The sequence below is a fragment of the Triticum aestivum genome, chromosome 6B (genome assembly GCF_018294505.1).
Source record: "Triticum aestivum cultivar Chinese Spring chromosome 6B, IWGSC CS RefSeq v2.1, whole genome shotgun sequence".
In the NCBI taxonomy this organism is placed as follows: Eukaryota; Viridiplantae; Streptophyta; class Magnoliopsida; order Poales; family Poaceae; genus Triticum; species Triticum aestivum.
This window is the reverse complement of record NC_057810.1, coordinates 98,092,126-98,114,913: the sequence shown is the minus strand read 5'-3', so window position 1 is coordinate 98,114,913 and position 22,788 is coordinate 98,092,126. Positions and strand designations below refer to the sequence as shown.

Below are 22,788 nucleotides of genomic sequence, written 5' to 3'. Positions count from 1 at the left end.
CGCGCAGGTCCGCGGATGTTTGAAGAGTCGGATTTGATGTCCACGGTTGTAGACGCTCTTATATTGTGTAAAAAACAAAGCGAGAAAATATATAGCAAAATGGGGAAAAAAGTCTTATCTGTTGGTTGCTCCCACGCCACACGTCACCGGTGTCGTAGGCTCGCCGGACTCTTCCTCCCTTCCCGTCTGACCCGGCCTCCCCTCCCCGACTACAAAATCCCCGCCCCCCTCTCCTCTCCGCTCCACCAAAACCAATCCAATCCCCTCTCCGCGATCTCGCCGAGAAAATCCTCGACCGATCGAAAGGCAAGGCCCTCTCATCCTCCTTCAAGGTACGCGGGTTTCCGATCCCTCCGCCTTTCGATTCCGCTCGCTCTAGGTTCTATTGGGTAGATCTGCGGGCTGAAGACCTATTATGTCTTGATCGATTCCTGTCGATTCGATCACGCGTCGATTCACCGAGATCCGTCGTTTTCTTGTTGATCCGGTCCGTCTAGATGTGTGTAGCTTTTGTTGATTCTGCACGTTTGTTCCAATTTTGCGTGTCGCGTTCTTGTAGTCTAGCCCTAAAGTTGATTTTGCTCGGCTGTTTGTTAAATCCCGACCGCGATTATGCATGGATTATCCAGTAAATCTGCTTACTGTTGTTGGTTCGCCACATCTAGGCGTAGCTGGTTGGTCCCGTACGATTGTTGCCAAGTTTATGCTAGGTTCTTCTACAGTCGCGGATTCCGGTTTTATTTACCAGCTTATTCATAGTTCAGCCTCGTAGTTGCCTGCCGGTTCTACTCTGAAATTCGTGATATTATTATTGTTGCACGTCTAATTTACCCAGTAAATCAGAAAAGGTGAGCTCAATGATAACTTGGATGTGCTTTAGCAAAACTGTTATTGTTGATTCGTCTAAACCTTCCTAGATTGCTGCGTCCAACTTGAGCATATATCTGCTAGAGTTTAGATCATCCGGCCTTCTCGACGGGCTAGGAAAGATTGTGCTGATAGATCAGGACTGCTAGCTTTTGCTAGTGTAGTCTATTATCATGGTGCCAAGCCTGTTTGTTCAAATTCATATTGAGATGTTTGTTGATCCGTAGCCAGGATTTTATCTCTCTCTCTGTACTTGTTTTGTTTATGTCCTCATGTTTCCATTTAACTGCTCCTTTGTCAGGACCCCGACTCAATGCCACATCGATCTAGCATGTAACACCTCATATCACTTTGCGGCCTCACGCACGGTATTCCCACGGGTGTCGCCTTACCTTTGCCCGGGACCGTTTGCGCCTTTTGGCACACGTATATGATAGTATCGCTAGCATCCATATGATAAGGAGTCCGGGCGGACATGGCTAGTCGTAAACCCAAAGTGGCACAAACTTACAAGGACAGGCATCCATGACCCAGCATCGAACGTGTCGGTCATCAGCGAGTGAATCCAGGCTGTAGCACTGGGCTAGCAGGACTCCGGTGAACCGGGCTGTAGGGGGCTAACAGGACTCCGGTATTCATCGCGTGACATTTCCCCGAAGGGATAGACACAGGAACGAAGAAGGACACATGCCGGCCAGCCTAAGTGTTCCGGAGCAGTAGCAAGCTACCATGGCTCAGTGGAAACACTAGGAGACATTTCCCGGTAAGAGATGCTACTAAAGATAAACAACTAGATAGTCAGATCCCACACATACCAAGCATTTCAATAACATACTCACAATATGCTCGATATGTGCAAGTACAACATGGCATCACAACATGACTCTACAACTCAACTATTTATTCAATAGGCTCCGAGGAGCGAGATATTACAAACATGGGTCTCATGACCCAACATTCAGAGCATACAAGGCAAAGCACAAGCGGAAGCTATCATGTCTGAGTACAGACATCTATAAATGAAAAAGGCTGAGAAGCCTGACTATCTACCAGATCCTGCCGAGGGCACAAGATCGTAGCTGAGGTAACAAGCTAAACGTCGAAGTCCAAGCGGAACTACTAGTGAGACTGAAGTCTCTCTGCAAAAACATAAAATAGGCAAACATGAGTACAAATGTACCCAGCAAGACTTACATCAAAACTAACTACAAATGCATCATTATCAACAAAGGGGATGGTGGGGTTTAACTGCAGCAAGCCAGCTTTGACTCGGTGGCTATCCTGAACTACGACTGCAAGTAACTCTTTTGAGGTGGCGCACACGAGTCCACATATTCACCATATCAATACACCACTATGGATCCGCTCCCGTCTCCCTACGAGAACGCCATCCATAGCACTCACGCTTATCTTGCGTATTTTAGAGTATCCACTTTCACTTGTCTATGAACTATGCAAGGGGTCCAAGTTTCCATATCCAAGGAATCCGGCTATTCGAATAGATAATGATAACCCTGCAGGGGTGTACTTCTTCACACACGCTCTCGCCACTTACCGCCCTGTACACGTCATGTACCTCGGCAACCTTCAAGCGGAAGTCGGGCGAGGGAGTCGGCCACGACCTGACTAACCGAACAAGTCTCTAGTCCAGGTTTATCGCCTATTCGGGTTCCATCCGCAAGGAGATCCGGCCGGGGTGTCGCTCACGGCCCCAAACGATGTGTGCAGGGTTCCCAAGCCCACCATCCGGGTGCTGCTTGGTACACCGGGCCATTGTGCCTAGTCTGTCCCAAGCCCACCTGTACCGGGTGCCACTTGGTAGACTACTAACACTACCTACAAACACCAGAAACTAGTTGCAACTCCTGAACAGAGATCAAGTTGATTAATAAGTCGAGAGGGGCACTTAAGCATTCCAATGTGTGGTAGTAGCTGGTCATGGATCACAAACACAGAACTCAGTTCCTGAGGACAGCTGCAATGAGACAACCCACCATGTACTCCTACATGGCCTCTCACCGCTACCTTTACCAAATCGTGTTCACACACTTAGCTCACACACAGTAGGACATGTTCACACGCCTCTGATTCATCCCCGATGAATCAGACCTGACTCAACTCTAAGCAGTAGCAGGCATGACAAACAAGCATGAATGAGTAGGCACATCAGGGCTCAAACAACTCCTACTCATGCTAGTGGGTTTCATCTATTTACTGTGGCAATGACAGGTCATGCAAAGGATAAAGGGGTTCAGCTACCGCAGCAAGTAACAAATATGTCGTTGTTGTCCTAATGCAGTAAAAGAGAGCAGGAGCGAGAGAGTGGGATTTTATCGGAATGAACAAGGGGGTTTTGCTTGCCTGGCACTTCTGAAGATAATATAGCTCTTCATCGGTGTCATCGATCACATCGCCGGTACACGTCTATCGAGAGGGGACAATTACCGGCAAACAAGGAAGAACACAATCAATGCAATGCGACAATATGATGCATGAATGTGACATGGCAATATGATGTGATTTGAGCTAATGCAACTAGCAGCAAGTTAAATGGAGTTGGTTTGAACCCTAGGTTCAAATTCAAACTCCACATGTGATTATTTAAATGCCATTTAATTGAATTGTCCTAAACAGCAGCTATAAGTTGTTCTAACATGCATGAAAATAGTACAGATGGATTCCTTGAATTTTTTTGATAATTTTTCATATATAATTTATTTAATTTGGAGTTATGGTTGAATTTCTATGATTTTTAGAAGTTTATACAATTTTCTGGAATTTCCTGAATTAAATTAAATCCAGAAAACCTATTATTGCGTCGGCATGACTTCACGGTGACGTCAGCAAGTCAACGGGCGTTGTCCAGGTCAAATCTGACCTGTGGGACCCATATGTCAGTGTAATTAGTTTAACTAAATTTAATTAGTACTAATCCTAATTAACTGGGAGGGCTGGGCCCCACCTGTCATTGACCCAAGGGGTCAAACTGGGCCCACCCGTGGTCAACTGAGTCAGCGGGGTCAATCCCGCCGGCGACTCGACGCCGGCGAGGCCCGAGACAGTGGCGCGGCTCGGATTTGAGCTTCGGGCGGTGGTTTTGGACGCGGTTTGCGGCTACGGAAAGCTAGGAGTCTTGCGCATCCAACGGAGGCAACAACTCGCGATGGAGTGGGCTAAATCGACGACGGCGGCAACTTTTGCATCGGCCGGAGTCCGGGTGAGCTCGGAGTCGGCGTTAGGGAGCACAGCAGAGGGTGCAGATGGGTGCTATGGCCTCCTGGGGGTGCACTGAGCACGGCTGCGTGCTCGGTTGCAGCTCTAGGCAACCGTGGCTACGGCGGCGACATGGCCGGCGGCGAAGAGCTCTCGGCTCCGACGGTTGTCGGTGTTAGAGGAAGAAAACGAGTCAGGGGAGAGGGGGCAACGACGGAGGAGCTCACGTGGATCCCGTAGAGGTGGACGGCGAGCTCGGGGAAGGCCGAACGGCGAGGAATTTGACGACGGCGATCCTCGGTGGCCGAGGAGGGAAACGGCGAGGCTAGCGGCATCCAGGGGCTCTTTTGGTCGCGTGAGATGACGAGGAGGACGAGGGAGGACCGGCGGAGCTCGGGAGCGCGTCGGGGAGGAGAGGGGGTGGCGGTGGCCGCGAGGGAGCTCGTCGGTGGCGGCGGCTCCGTTCGGTCCGGGCGAGAGAGAGGGAGCAGAGGAGGATAGGGACGGAGGGAGAGACACGGGAGAGTGAGAGAGGGTCGAGGGGTCGGGGGCGTCCCCGTGGCGTCGTCTAGGAGGGCAGGAGGTGGCCGGGGCGCGTGGCCTCGCGCGCCGGGCGCGTGCCCGTCCTCCTAGCAGGGAGGAAGACGACAGGGGAGGGAGTGGAGATGGGCTGGGCCGGCTGGGCCGGTTGGTGGCGCCAGGTAAGTGGCTGGGCTGCTGGTGGGCTACCAGGTAAGTCTTCTGCTCTTTTGTTTTATATTTCTGTTCTGTTTTTCTTTTATTAATATCTTTTGCCATTGTTTTGAATTTTAAAACAATTCAAACAATGCCAAAACTCCTCTGAATATTTTTATTTTGCTAGATGGACTTTTCCAAAAGCTCATAAAATATTTCAGGGGTATTTGAAATTATATTCTAATTATATGAATATAATTCAAATTCAAATAACTAATGATTTAAATTCAAAGTCCCAAAAAAATTCCTTAAAAATGTTCCTAAATTTTGGTTTGATATATAGCTCTTGCCAAAATTCTCAAACATTGCAAAAGGACATCTTGGAACCTAGAATGAGATTTCTAGGGATCTTTGCCCTGCTTTTAATTAAGTTTTTGAGGCTTTCAAAATTCCTCAATTCAAGTTTCAAAAATATAGACATGATGCACACATGAAGCTAGCCTAGAGCACTACCAGCAGCTAGGGATGTGACAACTCACCCCCACTAAACAAGAATCTCGACCCGAGATTCAAACGTAGGGTAAGATGAAGGGGCACGCAACTAACGCAATCTTCACGATCCAGGGTGCACTTCATAAAAGCGTTGATTCGATCACCATCTTGTCTTGAAGTCTTGCTCTGAGAAATCCTGCCAACATGACATGGAGAGAAGAAGGAGACTCTAGAAGGGTCGATCTTCTCGAAGATCGAACAACCCAGGATTAACTCACGGAATGAGACATAGCAACCTCTCTTTAGCTGAGAGACGAAGCACACATCTAGAGGGATGGAGTGAAACAGATGACGAGGGCTCGCTAGGTAGACAACAATTCTAGACTTAAGAATGTGGTGATCGGTTGTCAACATAGCGAGGAATTGAATTGCCATGATACCACAACGAGACACCTTAGGAGCCGTGACTCGTAGATATATCCCCTTAAGTGGCAAAAAGAATTACCTTTGATTCAGAGATCATTGAAACTCTTTAAACTAGCCTAAGGCAATTTTCGAGCGATCGTTGGAGGGGGTCGGTAGAATGGCATACTCGGACTTGGATGATGTGGATTACCTTGTTGAAGACAAGGTAATGGATGAATTTGCTTACCACCAGAAATGGAAGAGACCCATGGTAGAATGGCACATTGGCGGTGCAAGCTGGGAACAAAATGCAAATGCTGGGAATGATTCTGGTAACTGGGGAAGAACCCAACAATAGAGAGTGAATCCACTGTTTGAGAAGTTATAGCATAACCGAGGAAGTTGAGAGCAAACCTAGTTAGTGCCGATGGTAACACCTAACGCTTGTGCGTGCTCTCAAGAACTTGAGCATTTCCATAATCATCAAGATTTTACCAATATCCGTGTCAAGGATCCTGGCAACACAACTTGCTACCATGATGAATGATGATGGATGATGCAGATGCAAAGAAAGATAACACTTTCTCAGATTTCACCTTTGGCGGGGACAAGGAAATAAAATCTGGATTATCGACCGAGAGACATTTAGCACTCCGCTTCTAATGTTCTCCTTGATGTGCTAGTGTAACCCATTCATAGAAATGGTCTGATATCTAGAACATCAAGTAAAGGTCGGACTTCGGAAACACAAAAATCCATAAGGAACAACTAGGGAGGTAAATCCTACGAAATCCTTATGGGGAGGTGGCCAACTTCTTCAATCAAGATACTACAATAATAGGTCTTTTGGCTGGGTGGTGCTGGCCACGACATCCACTTTACCAGTTATCGAGGGACCAATATTATAGTTCTTGGGGAAATGTTCCAACCATCATATCTGCCTGAGATTCAGATCTGGTTGGTGTCAGGATATTCCAGACTCATCGAGTCTAGGAAGAAAAACGAAAGTTTGCAACACGATTCGACGAGATGACGTTGCGAGATTCTCGGGAAATGAACTACGATAGCAAGCTCCAAAACATGAGCTGGTTCTGCTACACACGTGTGAACATGCTGTCCCAGACAAACATGATCACATGGTAGTCTTATAATAAAACACTACCGAGTTCTGGTAGGGAACCATCATTGAGGATATAGGAATCTTGTGCATGAACTAGTATTTGCACAGCAACTCCTTTTCCTTGAACAAATCAATCAGTGGCTTGGTGTGCTAGGGATACATATGGAATGAGGATGATCAGTCTATCAGACCATAGAATACTTCGCACATGCATGACTGACTTGGGATGATTCCAGAGGAGCAAAAACAAACCTTCTCAAATTCACGACGGCAACTTACATCAAATGCACGTGAATCAAAGGAAGTCACTTCTTTCATCCAAACATATACTTCATGAACGGGGCATGAAGAAAATGCTTACACAAGTTTTCAACATTAGCTTAATGTTCAACAAAATCATGGAGGAGATAAGGATGTTGTCAATGGGCTCAACAACAATTCATCCGGGTTCCCTTTTAAAAGGAATTCCATAGTTAAGTGAACACGGTGATAGCATTGGTCAGACCAAAGATATAATGGTGTATGCTCGAGGGACAGCCACGAGTAAGACAACATTACGAACATCGTTGGTTCTGATTTGATTTGACGATAGCCCATACTCAATCAAAGGCTTGGGTAAGATAATAAATCCAACAACTGATCACAAGGACCAATTGATGAAGATATCATCTTTCTTCAACACACACACACAAAAAGATATCCCTTAACATAAACTAAGTCGGACAAGCTTTTATCTTCCAACTCTCCAAGTTGTTGTTTAGCTTGACCAACTAGCTCAGGGGTATCCCACACAGATTCTTGGAGAAGGGGTGGTTTATAGGAATAACCCAACTTGATCACGAATTCAACATAGCGGTTAGGTGACAACCTGGTAATACTTCCGAGAAGATATACGGAAAATCACGAACCACCGATATGTTACTAAGCTCGAGAACAATCTTGCTTTTCAGGGCAAGACGATATGATCAACAGAGCAAGGGTTTGAATAATCCTAACTCATTGATCGAAGAGTGCACCGGAAATAAGGACTAGGTAGCACGAACAGTCTTAGAATGATGATTCAAGAACCAACATGCTAAGAATGAAATTATCGTCCATTTAACTACCAAGCAACAGAGTTGCTAGCAGTATTGATTTCACATGCCATGATTCATTTGTCGGCATTCCGGTTACAATAACACAGGAACCGAGGAATGAACAATGATGGCAAGAAGTATTACTGTACCAAGAGTTCATAGGATGGTGTGCAATTCCTATAACAATCCCGATATAAAAGATGATAACACTCCAAGGTAGAGCAGAACAAAGCTGGATTAGCAATTTGATCTATGGAGTACGACTGCTTTGACCCAATCCTAGAAATGGATGAGGTACTGGAGTTTGTTTCTCCTAGTCATTCTGGGATAGAATGGCTTGACAGACCACAAGAGTAATAGGCATCGATGAACGAATGCACACATAATCTTGACTATCAATTGATAGACGAGGGTCAGAAGACAACTAAAGAGGGACAACTCAAAGGAACATACGATTTTCTGAGTTGTGGATGCATGGTGTAGCATGTCGAACGAAGTTCAACATATTTCTTCCGGATAACCCATTCAGAAAGGTAGAACTGGCAGAGCCACAATATATAATGGAGAACTCATCAAGAGCACTCTGGTTGTGATCGTTCAGTTCAACGAGGAACTTCTGCCATAAGTAGTTCATGGTATTTGGAAGAAGAAGATACCACGGACTTCAAGGACTATCGCAAAGGTTACTAATAACCTAAGGGAGCTAGCAATTACTATCAACATGAAGTAAGTAGGGTGAATCTCGGGTTCAAAACCCAGAAGTGAAATGCCTACTAACTAAGTGGCATCACGGGATGCTTACGAGAATGATGGCCAGAATCATCACACTGGGACACAAAGCATAGCTAAATTACTAGATGATCCCCTGAGACACCTAGGGTCATAATAATAACTCCAACATAAAGGTCGAGGCAGTAAAGTACCTCAACTCACTGATTTGTGTGATTAATCTGACCAAAGGCACATCGGGAACAAGAGGAAGGGATTTGCAAATGCATCAGACTATTTAGAAACCTGGGATGACTCGGACAGCATAACGGCTATAAATGCTTGAAAAGATTAGAGACATGCTACAAAAATGGTGGCATAGCCACTCAGAAGCACAATATCAAGGTTTCAATATCAATAGTTAACACACAAAAGATAGTAGGAGCTGAACTGAGGCTTAAATCCATCAATCCTATAAGTCTACGGATTAGTAACACGTCATCCTGATAGATAGATGAGAAGACCTAGTTCCTTAACCCCGTATGAAAGATAAGATGACTCAGATCAGAAGGGCATAAGGTATAAGGAGTAAAAAGAGCCTTACGTTCCATCCCACAATCAATTCCCTTATATAACTAAACAATTTCTAGACTCAACTTCGACCAGTTTGGCTTGGTAATCCTACAGGCAGTCAAGCTCTGATACCAACGCTGTTAGGACCCCGACTCAATGCCACATCGATCTAGCATGTAACACCTCATATCACTTTGCGGCCTCACGCACGGTATTCCCACGGGTGTCGCCTTACCTTTGCCCGGGACCGTTTGCGCCTTTTGGCACACGTATATGATAGTGTCGCTAGCATCCATATGATAAGGAGTCCGGGCGGACATGGCTAGTCGTAAACCCAAAGTGGCACAAACTTACAAGGACAGGCATCCATGACCCAGCATCGAACGTGTCGGTCATCAGCGAGTGAATCCAGGCTGTAGCACTGGGCTAGCAGGACTCCGGTGAACCGGGCTGTAGGGGGCTAACAGGACTCCGGTATTCATCGCGTGACATTTCCCCGAAGGGATAGACACAGGAACGAAGAAGGACACATGCCGGCCAGCCTAAGTGTTCCGGAGCAGTAGCAAGCTACCATGGCTCAGTGGAAACACTAGGAGACATTTCCCGGTAAGAGATGCTACTAAAGATAAACAACTAGATAGTCAGATCCCACACATACCAAGCATTTCAATAACATACACACAATATGCTCGATATGTGCAAGTACAACATGGCATCACAACATGACTCTACAACTCAAGTATTTATTCAATAGGCTCCAAGGAGCGAGATATTACAAACATGGGTCTCATGACCCAACATTCAGAGCATACAAGGCAAAGCACAAGCGGAAGCTATCATGTCTGAGTACAGACATCTATAAATGAAAAGGGCTGAGAAGCCTGACTATCTACCAGATCCTGCCGAGGGCACAAGATCGTAGCTGAGGTAACAAGCTAAACGTCGAAGTCCAAGTGGAACTACTAGTGAGACTGAAGTCTCTCTGCAAAAATATAAAATAGGCAAACGTGAGTACAAATGTACCCAGCAAGACTTACATCAGAACTAACTACAAATGCATCATTATCAACAAAGGGGATGGTGGGGTTTAACTGCAGCAAGCCAGCTTTGACTCGGTGGCTATCCTGAACTACGACTGCAGGTAACTCTTTTGAGGTGGCGCACACGAGTCCACATATTCACCATATCAATACACCACTATGGATCCGCTCCCGTCTCCCTACGAGAACGCCATCCATAGCACTCACGCTTATCTTGCGTATTTTAGAGTATCCACTTTCACTTGTCTATGAACTATGCAAGGGGTCCAAGTTTCCATATCCAAGGAATCCGGCTATTCGAATAGATAATGATAACCCTGCAGGGGTGTACTTCTTCACACACGCTCTCGCCACTTACCGCCCTGTACACGTCATGTACCTCGGCAACCTTCAAGCGGAAGTCGGGCGAGGGAGTCGGCCACGACCTGACTAACCGAACAAGTCTCTAGTCCAGGTTTATCGCCTATTCGGGTTCCATCCGCAAGGAGATCCGGCCGGGGTGTCGCTCACGGCCCCAAACGATGTGTGCAGGGTTCCCAAGCCCACCATCCGGGTGCTGCTTGGTACACCGGGCCATTGTGCCTAGTCTGTCCCAAGCCCACCTGTACCGGGTGCCACTTGGTAGACTACTAACACTACCTACAAACACCAGAAACTAGTTGCAACTCCTGGACAGAGATCAAGTTGATTAATAAGTCGAGAGGGGCACTTAAGCATTCCAATGTGTGGTAGTAGCTGGTCATGGATCACAAACACAGAACTCAGTTCCTGAGGACGGCTGCAATGAGACAACCCACCATGTACTCCTACATGGCCTCTCACCGCTACCTTTACCAAATCGTGTTCACACACTTAGCTCACACACAGTAGGACATGTTCACACGCCTCTGATTCATCCCCGATGAATCAGACCTGACTCAACTCTAAGCAGTAGCAGGCATGACAAACAAGCATGAATGAGTAGGCACATCAGGGCTCAAACAACTCCTACTCATGCTAGTGGGTTTCATCTATTTACTGTGGCAATGACAGGTCATGCAAAGGATAAAGGGGTTCAGCTACCGCAGCAAGTAACAAATATGTCGTTGTTGTCCTAATGCAGTAAAAGAGAGCAGGAGCGAGAGAGTGGGATTTTATCGGAATGAACAAGGGGTTTTTGCTTGCCTGGCACTTCTGAAGATAATATAGCTCTTCATCGGTGTCATCGATCACATCGCCGGTACACGTCTATCGAGAGGGGACAATTACCGGCAAACAAGGAAGAACACAATCAATGCAATGCGACAATATGATGCATGAATGTGACATGGCAATATGATGTGATTTGAGATAATGCAACTAGCAGCAAGTTAAATGGAGTTGGTTTGAACCCTAGGTTCAAATTCAAACTCCACATGTGATTATTTAAATGCCATTTAATTGAATTGTCCTAAACAGCAGCTATAAGTTGTTGTAACATGCATGAAAATGGTACAGATGGATTCCTTGAATTTTTTTGATAATTTTTCATATATAATTTATTTAATTTGGAGTTACGGTTGAATTTCTATGATTTTTAGAAGTTTATTCAATTTTCTGGAATTTCCTGAATTAAATTAAATCCAGAAAACCTATTATTGCATCAGCATGACTTCACGGTGACGTCAGCAAGTCAACAGGCGTTGTCCAGGTCAAATCTGACCTGTGGGACCCATATGTCAGTGTAATTAGTTTAACTAAATTTAATTAGTACTAATCCTAATTAACTGGGAGGGCTGGGCCCCACCTGTCATTGACCCAAGGGGTCAAACTGGGCCCACCCGTGGTCAACTGAGTCAGCGGGGTCAATCCCGCCGGCGACTCGACGCCGGCGAGGCCCGAGACGGTGGCGCGGCTCGGATTTGAGCTTCGGGCGGTGGTTTTGGACGCGGTTTGCGGCTACGGAAAGCTAGGAGTCTTGCGCATCCAACGGAGGCAACAACTCGCGATGGAGTGGGCTAAATCGACGACGGCGGCAGCTTTTGCGGCGGCCGGAGTTCGGGTGAGCTCGGAGTCGGTGTTAGGGAGCACAACAGAGGGTGCGGATGGGTGCTATGGCCTCCTGGGGGTGCACTGAGCACGGCTGCGTGCTCGGTTGCAGCTCTAGGCAACCGTGGCTACGGCGGCGACATGGCCGGCGGCGAAGAGCTCTCGGCTCCGACGGTTGTCGGTGTTAGAGGAAGAAAACGAGTCAGGGGAGAGGGGGAAACGACGGAGGAGCTCACGTGGATCCCGTAGAGGTGGACGGCGAGCTCGGGGAAGGCCGAACGGCGACGAATTTGACGACGGCGATCCTCGGTGGCCGAGGAGGGAAACGGCGAGGCTAGCGGCATCCAGGGGCTCTTCTGGTCGCGTGAGACGACGAGGAGGACGAGGGAGGACCGGCGGAGCTCGGGAGCGCGTCGGGGAGGAGAGGGGGTGGCGGTGGCCGCGAGGGAGCTCGTCGGTGGCGGCGGCTCCGTTCGGTCCGGGCGAGAGAGAGGGAGCAGAGGAGGATAGGGACGGAGGGAGAGACACGGGAGAGTGAGAGAGGGTCGAGGGGTCGGGGGCGTCTCCGTGGCGTCGTCTAGGAGGGCCGGGGAAGCAGGAGGTGGCCGGGGCGCGTGGCCTCGCGCGCCGGGCGCGTGCCCGTCCTCCTAGCAGGGAGGAAGACGACAGGGGAGGGAGTGGAGATGGGCTGGGCCGGCTGGGCCGGTTGGTGGCGCCAGGTAAGTGGTTGGGCTGCTGGTGGGCTACCAGGTAAGTCTTCTGCTCTTTTGTTTTATATTTCTGTTCTGTTTTTCTTTTATTAATATCTTTTGCCATTGTTTTGAATTTTAAAACAATTCAAACAATGCCAAAACTCCTCTGAATATTTTTATTTTGCTAGATGGACTTTTCCAAAAGCTCATAAAATATTTCAGGGGTATTTGAAATTATATTCTAATTATATGAATATAATTCAAATTCAAATAACTAATGATTTAAATTCAAAGTCCCAAAAATAATTCCTTAAAAATGTTCCTAAATTTTGGTTTGATATATAGCTCTTGCCAAAATTCTCAAACATTGCAAAAGGACATCTTGGAACATAGAATGAGATTTCTAGGGATCTTTGCCCTGCTTTTAATTAAGTTTTTGAGGCTTTCAAAATTCCTCAATTCAAGTTTCAAAAATATAGACATGATGCACACATGAAGCTAGCCTAGAGCACTACCAGCAGCTAGGGATGTGACATCCTTACTCAGGGTTTACTTTACTTTGTATTTACAGATGCAGATCTTTGTGAAGACCCTCACCGGCAAGACCATCACCCTTGAGGTCGAGTCGTTTGACACGATCGACAATGTCAAGGCCAAGATCCAGGACAAGGAGGGAATCCCTCCGGACCAGCAGCGCCTCATCTTTGCCGGCAAGCAGCTTGAGGATGGCTGCACCCTGGCTGACTACAACATCCAGAAGGAGTCCACCCTCCACCTGGTGCTCCGCCTCCGTGGAGGCATGCAGATCTTCGTCAAGACCCTCACTGGCAAGACCATCACCCTTGAGGTGGAGTCCTCGGACACCATCGACAATGTGAAGGCCAAGATCCAGGACAAGGAGGGCATCCCCCCGGACCAGCAGCGCCTCATCTTTGCCGGCAAGCAGCTCGAGGATGGCCGCACCCTGGCTGACTACAACATCCAGAAGGAGTCCACCCTCCACCTGGTGCTCCGGCTTCGTGGAGGCATGCAGATTTTCGTGAAGACCCTCACCGGTAAGACCATCACCTTGGAGGTGGAGTCCTCGGACACCATTGACAATGTGAAGGCAAAGATCCACGACAAGGAAGGCATCCCTCCGGACCAGCAGCGCCTCATCTTCGCCGGCAAGCAGCTCGAGGATGGCCGCACCCTGGCCGACTACAACATCCAGAAGGAGTCCACCCTCCACCTGGTGCTCAGGCTCCGTGGAGGCATGCAGATCTTCGTCAAGACCCTGACGGGCAAGACCATCACCTTGGAGGTGGGAGTCCTCGGACACCATCGACAACGTGAAGGCAAAGATCCAGGACAAGGAGGGCATTCCCCCGGACCAGCAGCGTCTGATCTTCGCCGGCAAGCAGCTCGAGGACGGCCGCACCCTGGCAGACTACAACATCCAGAAGGAGTCTACCCTTCACCTGGTGCTCCGCCTGCGTGGTGGCCATTAAGTGCCTGCTCATGGCGCTGTTTCCGTCTCTGGGTTCACAGGTCTGGTGTCATCGGTGTACTCCAATTCTGTCGTGTTTCTATCTCTGTTATGTTTGTTTGTGTTTACAAACTTATGATGTGATGTGGCTTTGAGTTTGGATGATGAAAACGTGATGAATAAGTGAACCCTTTATATCGTGTGTAATTCTATCGTTTGTGCCATACCTGTGCTGCTACTACTGCAGATTCTTGAACTGGTCATTAAGTATTGAGAAAATTCTAGCATTTAACTGTCTTTGTGTTCTGGGTTTTCTTCTGAAGAAACAGCAAGAGATCTTGTCTTCTGGTCAGGCTTAGAACTGTTACATAACTTGGCCTGAGCTTGAAAAAATTAAGTTAGGAATTTTCCAATTCGATACCAAATCTTATATAAGATGTACTGCAATAAGAAAAAGAGAACTTGTTGTGAATTAGATTCAAAGTTCTATTGTGTTGTAAGATAAAATCTGTGGAGGAGAATAAAAAAGCAGGAATAGATTTTTTTTTAAAAGATTATATTCAAAACAAAAGAAAGGGGAAACGTGGATGAATACTTGCAGAATTTTCTTTGTTTCCTGTTGCTATTTGTCCCTATGATATCGAAAGTACCTTTGTACACCCGGGCTCAAATGCTCTTGTTGTGAACAGTGAAATGAAAGAATAGGAAAAAATTTCAAAAAAATCTTTTTTTTGGTATACTTCAAGAAATATGTTTTGTGCATGCAAAATTTTATCATGAAATCACATTGGTGAGAGTCGTGAAAAAAAAAATCAGAGCTCCAAAATGTGTCTGAAAATAACATTTTGAGCAACATTTTTGTTTTTTCGCCACGCCATTTCGTGATAATTTTTTGCATACACTCCAAACCTTAAATTTTGGACGTCGATAACTGCCACACGTGTGGCAGAAAAGAAGATGCACCACACGTCTCTAATGCAAATAGATTGCCACGTCATCGCATGCATGAATGCGAGAATCTTTTCGAATTTTCAGTTTTTAAAATATTTTAACTCTTAAATGAAAAATCCGATTGAAGATCCGTTTTCACCATTAAATCTCTCGCGATGAGATCTTTGAAACTAGATCTCATATCGATATATTTCGGCGAATTTTTTTTTGTTAAAAATTGTCATGTCTATTGCACATGAATTACCATGATATTTACACTGAAGTTGTCATGATATGTTTCAGCTATTTTCTTTTACATTTAAAAGTAAATTTTAACATATTATAAAACGGAGAATTAAAAAACTAGACTTACCATGCACCATAAACTAAAATTGTCATGATACATGCACTGAAAATTGCCATGGTTCAATAAAAAATATATTTTCATGGTCAAAGTACTAGAATTGCCATCATCAAAAAACTAAAATTATCATGATCTACAAACTAAAATTGCCACATGGCAACTTTAGTTTAAGCACTATGGCAACTATAGTGTAAACATCATGGCAACTTCTGGGCAAAAAAATCATCGAAACATATCAACATAGGGTTTAGTTTTGAAGATCTCGTTGAGACGGATTTAATGATGAAAATGGATTTTTAGTTTGCTTTTTTATTTAGGAGATAAACCATTTTTAAGCCAAAAACCAAAAAGATTTCTGCTGATGTCATCTATTCATACGTGGCAAAATGAGTGGTGATGGAGGCGTGTGGGCGATCTGCAAACGCCCACACATGTGGGCGTTAGTTTTTCCGTAAATTTTACCAAAAAATATTCAGAATTTTTTTAGATTTATTTCCTATTTTTTTGAATGTACTGTTCACTCGGGAGCATTTGGGCCAGGGTGTAGAAACTCCGGATATACCCAAAACCTCTATGGTGTGAGGTTGTTTGTGGTCTGAAGATGGTATCAATGATTTGAATATCGTAGAATCATGTGAATTGCATTTGTTGAATTATGTTGCGCTGGCTACTAGAAGCTATAATCTGAGTTAATAAAAACGCCCTTTATAAAAAAATGGTTGCGCTGGTTATAAATAATAATCCTAAAACTAGCTAGTATGACCGACCACTTTTTCTTCCTCCACAAGAAAGTCCTCCGGTGACTAGGGTTTCTCCGCCTCTTGTAGGCGCCGCCGCCCATCTGCTTCATCTTCTCTGGCCTTAGGGCAATGGAGGTGTGGTGTATCCCGGCCTTTGCCGGTGGGAGGGCTTGTGCTCCGTTTTAAGGTGTTTTTTTAAACCACATGCTTGTAAGGGGCTTGATAGGAGGGGGAGGGGGCGGGAGCCCTTATGGCTTATGTGCCGCTCGCTACGGTAGATTGTCAAGCAAATGCGCATAGGTCGCTTGCCTGGGCTGGCCCACGAGTCACATAAAGTGTTTGCGTGTAGCGACTCGGGTTTCATACTGTAGCGACTGGGTTTCCCTAACACGATACCGAACATTTCTTGGAAAAATACCAAACAATTTAAAAAATTTGAATAAGTTTTGCGAAAGGCAAACACTTTTTTGAAAACGCGTTCTTTTTGAATTTGTGAACAAATTTTACAAATAAGAGATTTTATTTATTCCAAATTTTTTTGAGAAACATGAACAATTTTGGAAATTCCTCAATATTTTTGAAAAACACGAACATTTTGTATTTCTGTTTTTTACAACAAGACATTTTTAAATTTTTTAAATTTTTAAAATAAACTTGAAAAAAATTAAAAGAAAAAACCAAAAAAATGGAAAAAAGAATGAGGGACCCTTTAGAAGGTTTCCCAAACCGGCTAGGAACCTTTCAAAAGGTTCCAAAAACCGGCTTGTACAACACAGTTCAATCAGTCACTAGCCCGTGTGAAATAGTGGCAATCTGCCGCAGAATGCGACGTATAGAAATTTGCTAGGAGGGGTCATCCTCACCCTTATATTTGCGACTAAGCCCAGCATGACCATGGAGATTAATCATAGTGAAATTAGGAAAGGTTGCTTTCTTGGCGCATCCGTGGTTGTGCATCGATGGGTGATAGACCCAAACACGATGGAGCCTTGTGATGCCTAAGAGTCATTCAAGATCTACACGCCACGAAGCAGCTGGGAGACAATTGCATGCTCCTGAAGGAGATCTTTAGTCACTCGACTTCTCTTTTGGCCTGCGAATTTGACCATGAGCAGCACATTTGTAATGTGTAGGCTCTTAGACTTGCGACTACCTTAGACTAGTATAACGCCCGTGCGTTGCCACGGCCTCTTCAAAATTTATAATCAGTATCTTTCATTTATCATCCCCTCATATTGGGTGATTATGGGGTGCTCTAATTAGAAACATGACAATCAAATATTAGGAAATTTCACCGAACGAACAACAACGAATAATACGATATCTATCGAACGAATAAAATGAGGTCATATTTTTGGTCCGTCATGCACTTCTGTTGAAAAGTGACTATCCCTTTTAGAATCAACCCACTGTTTGCTCGCACGCAAAAAAAATACATCTTTAAAGTGGGGAACCGATCGGTGCCAAAAAGAACTCAAAACTCCTATCCAATCTCGACTTCGTGCTCTTCCACTTCCATTGATAAAGATGGGATGTCAAGGGTTTCATCATGATGACCTCGAGCAGCCGCCGACATCCCTCCCCACATCTACCCCTACCCCCTGCTGCCGCTTGCACTGTCCTTGCTCCTCGAGGGAGCTAGGGACACAATGTTCTCTAGGATGGGCATGACCAGATCCACGAGGAGGTCACATTCTTCCATGGAAACCCAACCAAGCACACCACCCTCCGCAACCATCCAATCCCAGCCTAACAAAGTCAAGACCCGCCATCGATCCACAAATCAGGCTCGCCGCATCCAGGTTCACTGCAAGTCTGCGACGAGTCTGTAGTCGACATCTTGACTTTGGCTATCCCCACAGAAGAATCATCGGATCCTGCTTACTTTTACCATCACTTCGTCTCTTCCCAAGGCAGCGACACCACCCAGCCAATCACCACCACCGCTTGCGGCTTGCCTACATAAAATCATGAGAAATCCCCACGGCGGTGCTGTAAGATCACCTTGGCGACCTCGACAGTGACCGACTGGTCTAAGATCTAAGCTAGCCGCTCTTTTTAGAAACCAATAGAAGTAGGCATGTGACTCAGATTTGTTCTTTGGTGTGCATGCGTTTCTTGCTGTCCACCAGCTCTTGTCTACAACTCGCCTATCTCTGTACCAGCTCTTGGTCTACAACTCGCCTATCTCCATGCTCGAGACGACCAAGCTCGATGCGCAAGCCGCATACGTCTGCTAGAGCTATATCCAGGCCCTATGATTTTTGGATCACTGGCACTATGGGTGCCAGGACCGGAGTCGCCCTCATCCACCAAGTGGATCAAGGAGGCCCACCACCTAGACTCTACATTGCAACATTTTGTGTTTTCCTATAAAAAGTAAAGAACCTTCTCTAATAAACGTAAATATAACCTTTTGGTTTTATAGTCTCAACTTTCCACACTCCAATACCAGAAGGATTTCTTGGTTTTATTTAATGACCTTCTTGAATGTCATTCACTTAGGAAGGTAGTAATACAATCTGTGATATTAAGGCAAATTATTAGTCATATTAAAGTGCAAAAGGCCCTATAGTACACTCCAATATAACCTTTTATTTAATGACCTTCTCAATGGAGCTCGTGCAGTTCGGAAGACCCTAATCATCGATGAGGGACCCCTCCGATGGTAGCATGGCGTGACAATTGCCGTCAATGACGACACCCAAAGTACCTTGCACAATCCATCGATCCAGTTTGGAACAATCAAGCACATACCTTGCAAAGTGATGTGGAATGAGACATTGATATAGACGTGCACACATGAGAATAAGGCGGTGCCCAGGATGGATCTCCATCAGAGAAGGCCGGATCCACTGGGGAGGAGGTCGCTGTAGTACCTGCCATCTGTGCGATGGATCACGGGGCTGGCAGGCAGGGGGGGGATAGGAGGGAGCGGGTGGGCTAGAGCGCAGATGGCGGGTGCCCCCGACGACGGCTGGGAAGGATGGTGGAGGAGGTGGATGAGGATGGCGGCGGCGGCGGCTGCGGTTGCGCCTCGTCCGCAGCCGTGCTAGTGGTGGTCGATGCGAGAGCCGGATGGCATCGGCCAGAACCAGGCAGGGGCGACAAAGATTTAGAGGAGAGAGAGAATGGAGGCGATGAGCGATGGGAGGAAGGGCCACCGGCGATTGGGGTGGCCTCAGATCCGCCCTCCGTGGCCGCCTATTTCATGGGACGAACACCCGTGCTCACCGTCGGGCTCGCCTTCGGCCGCTGCCTCGCCGACATTCACGACGTAGAGCCCCTTCCTCCGATCCCATTTGCCAGGGAGGCAGCTCCATCCTTCATCGCAGAGAACGAGTCCACACTGAGATCCCAACCAGATCGTGATTGCGCCTCCCCAAACCGCAGCAGCACATCCCACTCCATCAACGACCAACCTATATGAGGCGGAGGGTCAGTGTAGGACGCGAGCGCCGTCACCATGGACGTGGGGGACGCCGTAGGTGGGAAGGAGGCGGCGATGGCGTTTGTGTCACGAAGATCGCACAACGGCGGTGGCATTTACTCGAGGGGATCGAGAGGAGCTGCCTTTGATGCCGGGTGGGTTCTTTGGTGCGTGCGTGGGGCTGGAGATTGTGATAGGTGATCAGGTGAGGGCGTGCCATACCTGGATCAATAGCCTTACCATACCTGGTGGTAATTTAAATTTATTACCATATTCGATATTTCCCGAGTTATAGCCTTATCATACCTGGATTGATAGCCTTTGGGGTAATTTAAATTTATTACCATATAATTACCATATTTAAAATTTCCTGAGTTATGACCTTACCATACCTGGATTGATTTATTACTATACGTGGATTAATTATGATTTACTACTATATGATTTATTACTATACGTGGATAGCCTTACCATACCTGGTGGTAATTTAAATTTATTACCATATTCGATATTTCCCGAGTTATGGCCTTACCATACCTGGATTGATAGCCTTTGGGGTAATTTAAATTTATTACCATATAATTACCATATTCAAAATTTCCTGAGTTATGACCTTACCATACCTGGATTGATTTATTACTATACGTGGATTAATTATGATTGATTACCATAAATACGTTGGGTATTGCCGGTTAGACAAGAAAAGAGAAAAACCGGTGGGAGGGGCTGGTGGGAGGTGGGACGAAGAAAAACCGGTTGAAAATAAACCGGTTGAAAATAAACCGGTTGAAAGTGGGGGGGACTATTCAACCAATTCGTCCATTAGGAGTAGAGATCCTGGACGCCATATTTGGCTATCCAATCCTCCTCACAATCTTTGTATCCCTTTGAACTTTGCTATATGAAATAGGCTTTTCTTAATTATTTATGTCACTAGTTGTTTCTCACCGCTCAATTTTGCCACTAGAAGTTTTCACTGCTAAAAAATGCCATCACTCCGTTAGGCGCATGCCCAAACATGTCACTAGACACCATTACTATCGGCTCAAAGCCCATTTACCATATTGTGTGACCAAAATACCCATGGACTCACATGTCAGCTCTCTCCCTATATATCGCACTACGTGAAAGTGTGGGTCCCACTCGATCTCCAACAACATTCTTATTTTTGTCTATACTTTTTTGCTTGCTTACTCCGGACAAGTGGGGCCCACAAGGCCACAATTATCATTGTGATGTAGAGAGAGCTGACATGTGGGTCTAGAAGTATTTTGGTTGTAAACATGGTGAACGAGTTTGACCTAATAGTAACAATGTCTAATGACATTTTTAAGTAAACATCTATCGGAATGATGACATTTTTTAGGTGTCTAATGAAATTTTTGAGAAGGCATCAAACAAAACGATGTCATTTTTTAGCAGTTGTAGCTACTAATGTCAAAACTAAGTAACGAGACACAATTAGTGGCATAAATGATAAAAACCTGATGAAACAAAGGTCACTGTTTATCTCTAAAAAATAAAAACAAACCATCAGAACTGAAGGCCATATGAATATGAACAAGATGAAAAGTTGCTTTTATTCTATTCTCTTCAAAGCAAATGATTCGTATGATCTTTGGGGAAAACAAATCCTTTATCAGTGCGTGTAGCCATCGAATAATGAATCCACATCCACTAGTTTTCCACAAGCTCCTAGAAGATGGATGGCATCTATGCACAGCAAGTAATAATCCATTCATGTACCCATGCTGTCATGCATCTATAAATAGACAAGGCAAGTAGCCCAAAGGTTACATATCATCAACAAAGCTAGCTAGCTAGAAGAAGAAGAAAGAAAGAATCTGATACATTAAGCTAGGCAGCATGTCGATGATCTCCAGCATGCTGGGCCGGAGGCAGCCGCCGGCGCAGCCGCAGCCGCAGCAGCACGCGGCGGGCCACAAGGCCAACGGCCACGGCCACGGCGGCGGCGGGGACGAGGTCGTGGAGCCGGTGAGCATCGACATCCTGGAGCCGTTCATGGAGGCCATCTCGCTGACTGCGTTCGGCGGTGGCGGCTGCCGGCCGGCGCTGGGCCTGCCGTTCTCGACGGCGAGCATGGACTGGAAGGAGACGCCGACGGCGCACGTGTTCATGGCGGACGTGCCGGGCCTGCGGCGGGAGGAGGTGAAGGTGGAGGTGGAGCAGGAGCGGGTGCTCCGGATCAGCGGGCAGCGCGCCCGCGCCGCCGAGGACAAGGGCGACCGGTGGCACCGCGTGGAGCGGAGTGCCGAGAAGTTCGTGCGCACCGTGCGGCTGCCGCCCAATGCCGACGTCGACGGCGGCGGCGTCCACGCCGCGCTCGACAACGGCGTGCTCACCATCACCATCCCCAAGGACGACGGCAAGAAGGCCTACGGCAGGATCATCCCCATCACCAACTAATGATCAGCCACGCGCATGCACCATCGGCTCAATCAAATACAGTACCGCCATACGTGGTATACTACCAAGTATCACCACTGCTTAATTATACTTCATTAAAGAGAACCGTAAGATGCCGGAGATATCCCGGCGGCGTATGTATGTGCCGGATGGAATTCTGGAAGATTTCCGTGAACTATACCATAGACGCAGTCAACCCCAGCTTCTGCATCGACTGATGCACACAACCATCGCACGCTCTAGTATGAGATATGACTCCAAATAACCAATGTATATGTAGCAGCAGCTGTGAAAACATATCTATATATAATATATATTTGTGTTGGGTTATTAAGAGCATCTCCAACGACCGCCCAACGCGCGAAAAAAGCATTTGCAGCGTGTCGATCGCCTGTTTTTGCGCGGCGCGGAGCGCTGGCTCCAGCGGCCGCTGTAAACTTTAGCACGCGTGAGTAGCTCCAGCAGGTGCTGAAAAATATTGCACGTGCTCTCTCACACAAACAACATATGCACTCCAAACACAATCAAGAAGATCAAACATAAACAAAATAAAATTAATAA

At 46.4% G+C, this 22,788-nt stretch overlaps 1 protein-coding gene and 1 pseudogene across 1 annotated transcript; both read left to right on the top strand.

Moving 5' to 3' along the window:
* The first annotated feature begins 144 nt into the window (after nt 1–144).
* Nucleotides 145–14,628, top strand: LOC123135996 (polyubiquitin-like; annotated as a pseudogene).
* A 6,957-nt stretch (nt 14,629–21,585) lies between these two features.
* Nucleotides 21,586–22,557, top strand: LOC123135995 (18.9 kDa heat shock protein). Its single transcript, XM_044555268.1, has one exon. It carries the CDS (start codon nt 21,667–21,669, stop codon nt 22,225–22,227), a length of 561 nt encoding a protein of 186 aa, XP_044411203.1. The 5' UTR covers nt 21,586–21,666; the 3' UTR covers nt 22,228–22,557.
* Nucleotides 22,558–22,788: the final 231 nt, after the last annotated feature.